The sequence below is a fragment of the Vidua macroura genome, chromosome 21, assembly GCF_024509145.1.
Source record: "Vidua macroura isolate BioBank_ID:100142 chromosome 21, ASM2450914v1, whole genome shotgun sequence".
NCBI lineage: Eukaryota > Metazoa > Chordata > Aves > Passeriformes > Viduidae > Vidua > Vidua macroura.
In genome coordinates this window covers 7086722-7098325 of record NC_071591.1, presented here as the reverse complement: position 1 = coordinate 7098325, position 11604 = coordinate 7086722, and the positions used below count along the sequence as shown (strand labels likewise).

Here is an 11604-nt window from a genome sequence, read left to right as displayed (position 1 = left end):
AAATGTATTCCCTTGCATTGTGCTTTTTGTGGTGATGAGGGTTACCCAGTGCTACTGGAAAGCCCAGCACCTGAGGCAGAAGGACAAACTCAGCTTTGCCTTTATGATTCTGGCTTTCTCTGCTTTAGGGACTATCTAGAAAGGCCTGAAAGATGAGTGAGTGAAGATTTACAGGTGCTGATCCTCGGGCACCACTGAAGGCAGCACCAGCCCAGGGCAGGGCACAAACTGCAGGTCAAGCTAAACAACCCAACACATCCCATTTTCCAGCATCTGCTGAGCATCTGCCTCTGGTGAAACATCTTCCAAGATGGAAATCCCAAAGCGAGGACACCTGAGCCCTGCACCACCCTCCACCTTTTCTGTGTGGTCTCGCCAAGGAGGCGTCAGTTTTACTCCCCAAGGGCTGCCATCCTCTCCTGTCCTCCACAAAGCTCAGCACAGGCTGCAGGAATAACTCAACATAAAGCTGGCATAAATCTCAACAGAAGAAATATCTTTTATCTTTAACCATTTACTCCCACTATAGGAATAATGGTAGCTCTTTTACATTTACATATAACTCTTGTTTGTTTGTTTGTTTTCTTTGATTTTTTTTTTTTTTTGTATGTCTCTTTGTCTTGGCACCTGCATAGCAGAAAACTCGACAGTTCAGTACAGAAGTTTGCCCCTCTCTCTGCTCCTCCCTTTATTTCCTCTGCTGCCCCTAAGGACTTGCAAGCAACACCCCCAAGGTCAAGAGAGAGTACGGTGTTACCCTTTATGACGGATTATAGAAATAACAAACATGCCTGACAGTCTTATACAGCTGCTAGAACGGGTTTAGTTTTCAACAAATGAAGAATTTCCTCTTTTTGTTTTCCTCTTTTGTATATTAATTACATTTTACAAATCTTATTTTTCCCCTTTTCTTTTTTCTTTCCTTTCCCCCCACTTTTACTTCTTCCTTTTTACTTTTTTTTTCTCTTTCTATTTTTTCTTTTTTTTGGGTTTTTTTGTTTGTTTGTTTGTTTTATTTATTTTTTTTTTTTTATACAGCAAAAGGATCAATCACCAAAGTGTCCATTGCTAAGTCCAGGGTTAGCAGAGTTTGGCTGTCATCTGGTCGGACTGTTTGAGGATCTCGGTGTTGTACAGGTCCAGGGCGTGGTTCACTCGGATGATCTCGCTGTTGGTGAGCTTCAGGCGGTGCTTGAGCATACAAGAGAACAGATCCAGCTGGGGCTTCCCCGGGGCCACCGGAGGCGCCAGGCGGTTGATTCGGTCCCGAATATCCAGCAGCAAGAGCATGACGGAGGAGGAGGAGTAGAACTGCCCGCCCTGCGTGTAGGACTGGTTGACCTGCTGCACCGCGCTGCGCAGGAGGTCCGCGTTGAAGCGCAGGCTGTAGCCGTAGACCTGCACGTCTGAGATCTTGATGTAGAACTGGCGCTTGGTGGGGTCGGACAGGTCCACGGGCCCTTGGCCAGTCTCGTTGCGCAGGAGGGAGGGCAGCCGAGTCCGGCTGCGTAGGTAGATGTGGACGGTCTCAAAAAAGGTTTTCCACCGGTTGCCCAGCAGCAGGGTCCAGTTGTAGCACTGGCTGTTTTGGAGGCGGATTTTCTCCCAGCGCGGGTAGCCGTACTCCCCAAAAGGCATGTTCCAGCCCTCCGAGTGGCTCCCGCTGAACGGGTTGACGTAGACAAAGAACATGGGGTCTAGGCTGCTGTTGCGCATCTGGCAGATGCGCATGGAGATCCCGATCACCATGTGGATGAAGTCCATCCGGTTCTTGTTGCTCTTCAAGGTGAGGGACATGCGCTTGCGCCACCGCGGGTCGAAGAAGGTGTCCAGGCGGATCTCGTTGCTGATGAAAGTGGTGTGCACGTACAGGCGGGAGTCCATCTTCTGCAGCAGGTACTTCAGCTCCAGGTCCTGGAAGTCCAAGTCCGTCTCAAAGCTGATGAACTGCTCGCTCCGCTCCGAGTCCACGTTCTGGGGCTCGCAGCGGCCTCGGTAAAGCTTATAGCCCTTGTTGCAGGAGCCGCAGAGGGAGATGTTGGCGAGGCTGCACATGGCACAGCTGTTGTTGCCCCCAATGATGCAGGGGATGGGGCGCTGGCACAGACTGGTGCCACCGTGGCAAACGCAGCTCCGTTGGCTTTCCAGAAACGTCCCCCAGAACCCGTTCTCGTTGCAGTACAGCAGGGACTGGACTCGGGTAAGCCATTCCTGTATCGTCCTGCAGGTGAGGAGAAGGAAGAATTAGCACTGTAAGGCCTCACAGGGACTCAGTGTTGGCATCTTGCTGGAGCCACAGTGTTTTCAGGGCTATATCTGAGGCAGAGCTCTTGGAACATCGATGCCCTGCCGTGGCATCTGGGAGCTATTCCAGTCTATTTCTAGACTGAATCTTTCATCTGCTGTTTACTCCTTTGGTGATGAGCAAAAGCCTTCTAAGAAATTGCTACCAGTCAGGAGTGCTCACCTGAGCTCTCTCTCTTCACTCTGCACTAGGAGCTGAGACAGGCACTGTGTGCTGCCAAGGATGCCAGCAGGGCCACAGTGACATGGGAATGGAGCTGATAAAGCCATGCCAGAGGCTGTGGGGCTATCAGACACCACAAGGGCAGCAGAACTCCCAGGCTAGCAGGTGAAAACTGCTCTTCAGGTCATTGGCAATTGGCCCCACCCTCTAAAAAACAGACCCATAACAGGACAAGGTAAAGCAAGCAGCAACCTCTGCTTATGGTGCAGAGCTCTGAACAGTAGAAAAGAGGGTGGAACCCAGGATGCACAGAGACAAAGCTGTTAAAACTATTCCTCCTTAAAAAAACCCCAAAAGACCTCTGCTAATTAACTACCTCTTGGAGTCTCTCCCTTAAAATCAGCCCCACTCACCCACCCCTGAGCCCCACCACTCTCACAGCTGCTGGATCAGCACTTTCAACTCCACATCCTGCAGCCCTGGAACAACTCCTAGAAAATGACACCGCAACCCACGTTCACTTTTTGCACAGCCCACTTGCCATGTTGCCTTGTTTCCCCCTTTTCCCCCTTCCCACTGCCCCAGGAAAGCTGGGTACAGCGACTCCTTTCTCAGCAGCCCTCAGCAGAACCCTCTGTGCAGCCGCTGCTCCCTCCCCTCCACCTCCCCCCTGGCTAATGAATACTTCATTGTCTCCTCCGGGCAAAAAGTTCTTGGTAGTGCTGCAGTGAGAGGACTGGCTAACGACAAATTAGGATTCAGCCCCTGTAGAACAGGAGGAGTGATTATGGACAGAGGCTCTCAGAGCTGGATTAGTGAAATTCATGGCACCTGCATCGCCTGACCTCCGAATAATCATTAAGCTGTAGGCTGTATCAAAGAAGGCATTAAATGATACAGCAGCAAAGAACAGCAAGATGATTAGGGGGAGGGAGCGAGTGGAGGGATGAGAGTGTAAAACAGAGGAAAGCACTGGAAGGAAAGAAATAATCAAGGAGCAGAAGCAGAAAGGTTGGGAAAGAAAGAGAGGAAAATGTGCAGGTAAAAGGAAAAATAAGAGAGAAACAAAATGGGCAGGAGTAAAGGGTGGAGAAAGGGAAAAACTGCAACAGCAACAACTGAAAGAGAACAGGCAGGAATGAAAAGCAGGGAGAAAAGGAGTAAAAAGAAGGTAAAAACAGGGTGAGGAAAAAAGGGAGGGCATTAGAAGAAAAATTCTGAAGTGTTGGATGTGGGAACAGACAATTTTCCCATTCTTCATGTGGTACAGGGCTGCCAGGGTCTCCTTCCCCTATTCCCAGCCAAGAGGAGCTCTTCTGCTGGTGGGAAGGACAAGGTTGGCTGGGGAGCTTGGGAGCAAGGCAGTGACCTTCATAAATATCTGCTGTAGAGGGAGACAGTGACAGCCCTGGTCCCTCAAAAATGTGCACAGGGCTCCTCTTAATTCCTGGGACAGCTCTGCCTCGGAGGCGAGGGGACAGCACTGCACAGTGTGGCTGTGAAACACAGCCACAAACTGACAGCAACAAGCATTTCCAAACCATCCCAGGGACTGAGGCTGCCTTCTGCTCACAGGTGAATTTTTGCTCACTTCTCAGCAATACAAATATATTTTCACCCATCTGAAGCTTTGTGTTTCCTGTTGGGAAAGCCAGTCAAATGCACCTGGATTTGTGCAGTGCTGGACTGATGTTTTACACAGGTTTTAGGTGTTGATAATGCCCCTGAGCTGCTGGGCCAAGGACTGCCAGGCCATAGCAGGGGACACAGTATAAATTAGAGTCAGGTGACCACATTCTGTCCATTTTGGGTGTGGTCTGTCTTAGGAAAAAAATCACTGAATAGTTCTGTCCTTCTTTATGCTAACAGCAAGCAGAACAAATTGGGAAAGAAACCTCAGCTGTTGTCTTGCAATGGACACCAGTAAATTTCCTGTTCCCCAGACAGACTTTGTGGAGGATGGATGGGAGGTTGTTTGTTGTTGATGTGTGTGTGTGTGTGTGTCTTAGCTTTCAGCAAAGACACAAGTAGGACTAAAAAAAAACAAGAAGAAAATGAAACAGGAGACTACCCACCATCTGCTGATGGCAGCAGTAAAGGATGCAATTAAATAAAAATGCAGAATCCAGGGCAGAGCTGGGCATCAGCTACAAACACGACAAAGGGAAGTGTGAGAGAGTGAGAGAGAAGTCAAGTGGTATAAATCACCCCATTTTTTCTTGCAACTGGGACAGGTTAAGAATATACACAGGACCAGCCAAAGTCCTTCAGCTGACAGGAGGCAACATTTCAAAACACACCCCTCTGATGGCTCAGGCTCATGGCATTGTACCTAAGAGGTGTCAGAACAGGAGGATGCTGGAAAGATCCACTGTTGAACAGCTGGAAACCAGTACCAGAGTAGCCACTGATCTTCATTTAAAATATTCCCAGGGAGGTGGTGGGAATCCCCAGCCCTGGAGATGTCCAAGGAACTCCTGGATGTGGCACTCACTGCTCTGGTCGGGGTGACAAGATGGGGATCAAGCACAGGTTGGACTCACTGATCTTGGAGGTCTTTTCCAACCTCAATGATCCCATGATTCTAAAGTGAAAATAAATACGACCTGCAGGCCAAGCTCTGAGTGAGAATTACTTTGCAGTATTTTCTGACTGTTGCTCACTGGACATGTGGCTCCCTGGCAATGCTGGGAACAGGGAGCCAGACAATTTTTTGGTTTTTATTTGCAGGAAAAAAGGCATGGACTTAAATAATTTCCTTTGTAAACTCACCTTTCACTTTCCAACCAGTGCTAGCTGTTCTGAGGGTACTTTTGGTTTTCTGTATGGAACAGTGGAGTAAAAAATGCAATTTTTTTCTCAGCAGCTGTGAGATGTATTTTGGCTGCAGGCCAGAACATGTATAACCCCTCACTCCATTGGATGTTATTTCTATTTTACATCCAGTGCTTTAAAATAAAACTACAGGTGATCATTTGACATCAAAGTTTTATTAACTGAGGAGTGGTCTCCTTTTTAAACCAACAGACTTGCCTCTGTTTTAAACCTGTAAACTTTCCTGGGTTTTGACAAAAGAAGTACAGACTAAATATATTGGTATCTATATGTCTATATATATGTCTATATGTCTATACCTATATATTTATATACTGATGTATCTATATATTTATCTATATTTCTATAGATAAAATATAGATCTATAGAGAAATAGATATATAAATATATAGATATATAGATATTTCTGTCTCCTTAGCCATTGCAAAGGGTCATGGAGAATCAGCCTAATTACCAGAATCCCTACTCTTCCTTTCTTATCTTCCTTTTGGAAACACCACCTCTTCCTTTCCCTGAGCACAATCAACAGCAATCTGATTTCTTTTTTTTTGCATTGCCTTTGAATGTATAATGCAGGCTTACAATTATGTGTATTAAAGAGAGAGAGGCTTGCTCTTAATAGAACCATGGCATCCTTTCAAAGCCACTGGCATCCTTGATAAGCCTCTGTCATTCTGTACAGCAACAATTAGAAAATGAGAGTATTTCCCAGCTCTGTGAGGAAAAAGATGGGTTGCACCTCTTCCACTACTGAGCTCCTACCACACTGCTCCCCTGCCTAGCTGCAGATGCAGAATGACAAACAAGAAAAGAAATTATAATATGCCTGCTGATGTTGACTTAAACAAATCAAGCACATCAGTCAGTTAAAAACCCATCTGCCATCATCCATTCCACCCTCCTTCCCCCAGATTTCATTGTAGTAGTTGGAGGCTCCCTTTCTGCTTGGCTGGATTTTTAAAATAGATGATAAATGCTGAAGACATATTTGTCTGAATCTTTTGGAGTAACACAGTTGGATGGAGATTTCCTCGCTGCTGCTTCAGTTTGTTGTTGTTGCTGTTGTTGTTGTTAAAAATTCAAAAACAACTAAAAAATCCACCTTGGACATGCCTGTGGCTCGTCCAGCACTCAGCCTGGTCAGAACAGCTCAGCCACTTGGCAGGGATGGGCCAGGTTTAGGAAGCTCTCCAAAGACTTTATTTCATAATCTCTTACATTTAATAGATATTTCTCCTCATCCCTAGTAAGTCCATCATTTTTTTGTCTAGAAACATGAGATTTCTTTGTAATTAAAGAGGTGTTAAGCCCTGGAAGACTTTTCTGAGCTGCACAGTGATGAAATGAAGTCAGCGTGTTCAGCAGCCAGGGAGATGGATGAGAGCAGTAGACAGCAGTGTATCTGTCAATTTTGTCTTGAAACAGAATATTTAGGCAATGAAGGAAGTGGACAAACAGTTTCTCTTCAAATAATAACTTGGCCTGACCCTTGCAAGAGAAGCATGGAAGAAAAGGCACTCAGACTAATTTTTTTTTCCCCAAGATTTTCCGTATTGCTTCAGTCCAGACAATGTAGAAAGACACAGCAAGAGATGTTTATGAGAATTCAGAAATGCAAGTCTCCAAAAATTACTTTAAGCAAGCTCAGCTACAGGTTAGGGCTGAAAGGAGCCAGCAGGAGGGGATTATTAGATATCAATAATTGCTGTAGCAGTAATGGAAAATTTGCTCTCTCCACCTGTAATAACCTTGCAAGGCTTCTGCTCAGTGAGGTTTTACAGGTTCACACTGCATCTCACAGCAAAAATGTGATGTATTCCAAGTGAAACTAAAGCTTCTCCTTTCACTCTGGAGATATTGAGGAGCACAATCCAAAAATGGGCTGCAGCACCTTGTGCTCCACATGTCTCTTTTAACATCAAGTGGAGGCTGAAAGCTCAGCTGTCGATCTTGAGGGAAAACCACAAAAAAGCAGCTTAGTCTGCAGAACAGACTAAACATATTCTTGCAGAACTTAAAGAATAGGTGATGCCCTTCCCTTGGGTAGGTAAAACCACACAGAAGGGATAGGAATGTGACAAAAGTTCCCTACACCTCCAGGAATTTCAACCCACTCCCAGATTTTACCGTTTCCCCCAAACACCCATGCCAACACCCCCTATGTCCGAACACAGCCTGCTGGGATTAGACTCAAACCCAAGCTCAGCTCCACCAGCCCCTCAGCCCAGCTGCCCCATGCCCGAGGAAGGGTGGAGGTACCTTTCCCTAGGCAGCTGGTGGTTAGGATTGTGCCGACACCGGACACTGAGGCCAAAGAGTTTGCGGGCAGTGCGCTGGATCTTCTGGCGCTGGGCTTCCAGAGAGCTCTGCAGCAGCTTGTAGCGGTTCTGCAGGTCCCAGTCGTTCCCCCAGTGCTGGTGGATGCTCCCAATGGTCAGGAAGTGGTTGCTAGGTAGCCTTTTCATGAAGGATTTAAACTCATCTGGAACACACACAAGAAATGGTGTCGCACTACGGCACGAAATACCTCACGCATTCACTCAAGATGCAAAAGAAGGAAAAGAGGAAGTTTTATTTCTGACCTCACAATATAGAATGCCAAAAGTGGCAGTGGATTGGAGGGTGAAATTGCCACCTCTCCAACCACGCTGGTCAAACCAACAGTCCATCAATTCTCTCCTCCCACAAAGAAGAATGCAAAACAATCGTTATTTACATGAACATGTGTGAGAAATTGCAGTAGAAATATGTAAACATCAGAAGGCATAGAAAACATTTAAAAGAACAGGGCAACAAAATGGGGAGAAATACGGAGGTTTCCAAGCTGTAACAAAGCTTTTTATTAGCAGGGTGGAGAAAGAGCAGTGATGACGAGGCCATCAGCTCTGCCAGGGGAAGGTGATGTCCATTAACTCACTGCTCTGTCCCTCTGTCCCAGGAAGCCACTCATTCCATGGCTGTTGCTGCTCCCATATAGGAAAAAAAACCCTATAGTGAATATCAAGGTGAAACAACCCAGTTAAAATGTACACAGTGGGGGAAAAAAAACCAAACCAGAAATTCCCTGGAACATGAGGTTATAGTCTAAGGGTTATAAACAAAAAGCTGGGAGTTGTAATCATTTTCACTTAAAAAGCTCTCATTTAAATTGTTTTTCAGCTGGTCCTGAAATGCTGTTTGTTGTTGAAGGCAAAGCATTTTGCTGTGTAATTAAAAAAAAAAGGGGGGAAAAACAAAGCTTTAAAAATTCTCCAGAGGAAAGGTTTGGATGCTGTTAAAATGTCCTGCTTTTGCATTTTTTAAAAAGAGCATTCTGATTCTTACCTCTCATTTAACTCCATTTGAAGTTAAATGAGTTGCATTTTGTAATGAGGAAAGTAAAATAAAATAGTTTGCAGGGCTTGGGTGAGAACAAAAGGTATCAATTTTAACCAAAGAGAACAAATCCAATTGATCGAAAAATATATTTTTCAGTGTTGCTGTTCGATGTGTTTGTTGTTTTTTGATCACTTCATTTCCATTTTATTTTGTTTGATAATGAAAAAACCCCACCATTATGCAGGGTTTCTTTGAGGTTTTTTTTCATCACAATCAGAAATTCTGGTACTGTTTCTGTTCATGATCAGCCCCTCCTTCCTACCTGAGAAGGGTGGTTTGCTCAGACTCTGATTACCAGGCTGGGACATCCTCAGATGAGGAAAAACCAGATGGTTCCAACTTTCTCAGGGGAAAATAACTCAATTTTTGATGCTAGAAAACCATATTTGACACAGTGAGACCTTGAGAAATGCAATGAGTGGGACAATAAGAACTTCATAAAATGCAATAACGACAAGAACAATGTTTTGTACCAGGAGAGAAAAACCCATGTGTCAGCACAGCCTTGGGCACAATCAGCTGAGGAAGGCCCTGGGGGCTGAGGTGGGTCAACATCCTGTTCTCACTGGAAAAAAACATACTGGGCTGAATCCTGGTGGGGGAAGTGGATATTCACCTTTTCTTGGCACTGCTACACCTGGGGCACTCACCAAAAAGGGATGAACAGACACTGGGAGGGCAGAGCTGAGGGACACCAAGGTGCTCTGAGCACAACTTCTGCAAAGTCAGGTGCGGGGAGCTGCACTGGCCTCATTTGGTAAAGAGGAGGCCAAGGGATATTTAATTACAGCAAAAGGTGCTCCCAGATATGAACAAAACTCCTCTTTTGAGAGACAGTTGCTATAACAAGGAGCAAAACACAGTTTGCAGCTTGAGAAATTAAAATGATTTACTGAAAAACTCCATCTCTTGGAGGTAATGCAGTGCTGGAACATGATCAGAGATGTATAAAAGTCTCTCATTTTAGACTCTGCTAGACAAAACCAAGGCTGACCTGACCTACTGCTGGCTGTGGTCCTGCTTCTAGAGAGAGGCTGGACTAGGACCCTGCCATAAACTTCCCAAACAAGCCAACAAGAAGTATAGCCATCTTTTCCTCTACATTTTCTACATTATTTCTGATCCTTTCCCAATCTTTTTCTTTTAATTCCTTCATCCTATTTTTAGAAGGAAAAGGAGGGCTTGTAAAGGCTGACATCTTTTCAAATAAAAAAGAAATAATCCATAGAATTAGTGGGAAAAAATCAGATAATTTAAATCCTATAGTACAAAGTTAAAGATATTTGCATAACAGATTTCCTATTATTCATCAACTTGCAGTTCATGCTTAACTGCCTAACAAAGGATATCTGTACATTAGTCAGTCCCATCCTGACATGGATGGTAAATGGATGTTCACATCCTACTCATCACACGGTGTAACCGAGCTCCTCATAAAAATAATCATCACCACTGCACTACCAACATCCGTGGGACATCTGCTTGTCTCCTTTCTCCCCCAAAGATAACCAAGAGATTTTTTTTGTACGTCAGCTCTCAGGTTTTCACTCTGTTTTTAATGAAGCTGCCTGTGCCCTTCTCCTCCCCAAACCTGACTGTGTGCTTTTCTGTGGGCCTCTGAAACCACCATCAGGTATAAATGCTTCTGTTGACCATGCTGATTACTCCGGGTACCTTTCAGCAGTAAAAGCCTTGCATTTGCTTCCCACCCCTTATAAATCAATTTCCTCAAAAGCCTTTTTGTGCAGGAGCCCAGGCTCTTTTCCCTCTGATGATGAATGTGGTACATTTTTCATCGAGACGGGCGAGGCAGGAATTTCGGTGCAGTGTGCACATTTTGCTACCGCAGTGCAACGCTGGGGGAAAAACAAATGAGCAGCAAATCTGGCAAAATAAAAGCTGGATGGGGTTGTTTAAAATTAGGGTGATGAAGAAAAAGAAAAGTACTTTAAAACCAACATAGTTTCTTCATTATTTATATTTATTTATAACTCTCCCTGGAAACCAATAGTATGGATGGGGATATTCCCTGTTTCTGGGAATAGTTCATACTTAACCCTGAGAATTTCCAATTAATGAACAAGTCTGTTTGCATTTGTTGTTATTTTATTCCTCTGCACAGCAAACCTTGCTGATGGCTGGAGCTACACCTCCCGTGATGCAGCTTGGCCCCTCTGTCTGCTGAGTCACCCATCCCTAAGGCAGTCCCATGGCAGTGACTCAGCATCACAAGTGGTACCATAGGGAATTGACAGGTCAGACATCTCTTTCACAGATGAAATTTTCCTTTTGCCAGTGTTAAAAAAAATAAAAAAGTCCCATTTACATCAGAAAGCAATAGTCTTGATAAACAAACAAATTAACTCCACCAAATGACTTAATTAATAGTTGGCAATTTCTTTAATCTACAATCACTGAATTTTTTGACCAGCCATTCGAAAATGCCAAGAATAAGGCAGCATTATTTTTCTCAATTTACCCACAAGCAATGAAGCACAGGGCTAAAAAATCTCCTGAGCTGATTCAAAGCAGCTTCAGTTCACTGCAGCCTCCTTGACTTTGAAGATACTATTCCAAATCTCAGCAACTCTTGATTTGCCCTGCACGATTTTTTCAAATTAACAGAGGATCCAACACAGACCAGAAGCAGAATACAAATGTTTTGGGCTTTCAGTGGCTTCCTGTGCAAAATGGTATTTGCTTTCAGAGCACTCCTGTGCCTTTCAGTCCACTTTATTGGAAAAGCCTTCAGATGTCATCAGAGATTTCTCCTCTGCTGCTCATAATGAAGAAAATCCTCTAGTTATTGGGAATATTTATTAAAACAAAGAAGCAAAACACTAATATTGCAGTCTTTTGTGATAGCAACTTCCATCTCAAAGGATCAGTTCACGCATGATGCATCAAAGTGATGAATCAGATGC

At 44.6% G+C, this 11604-nt stretch overlaps 1 protein-coding gene across 1 annotated transcript in view; it reads right to left on the bottom strand.

The window, feature by feature from the left end:
• Positions 1–475: 475 nt before the first annotated feature.
• The window catches only part of BRINP1 (BMP/retinoic acid inducible neural specific 1), an 89094-nt gene continuing 77965 nt past the window's right edge, over positions 476–11604 (bottom strand). The window contains exons 7-8 of the mRNA XM_053996709.1: positions 7562–7784; positions 476–2221 (exon numbers count right to left, since the gene is read on the bottom strand). Coding sequence (XP_053852684.1) covers positions 1081–2221; positions 7562–7784 — 1364 coding nt within the window. The 3' untranslated portion in view covers positions 476–1080. The remainder of the gene's footprint in view (positions 2222–7561; positions 7785–11604) is intronic.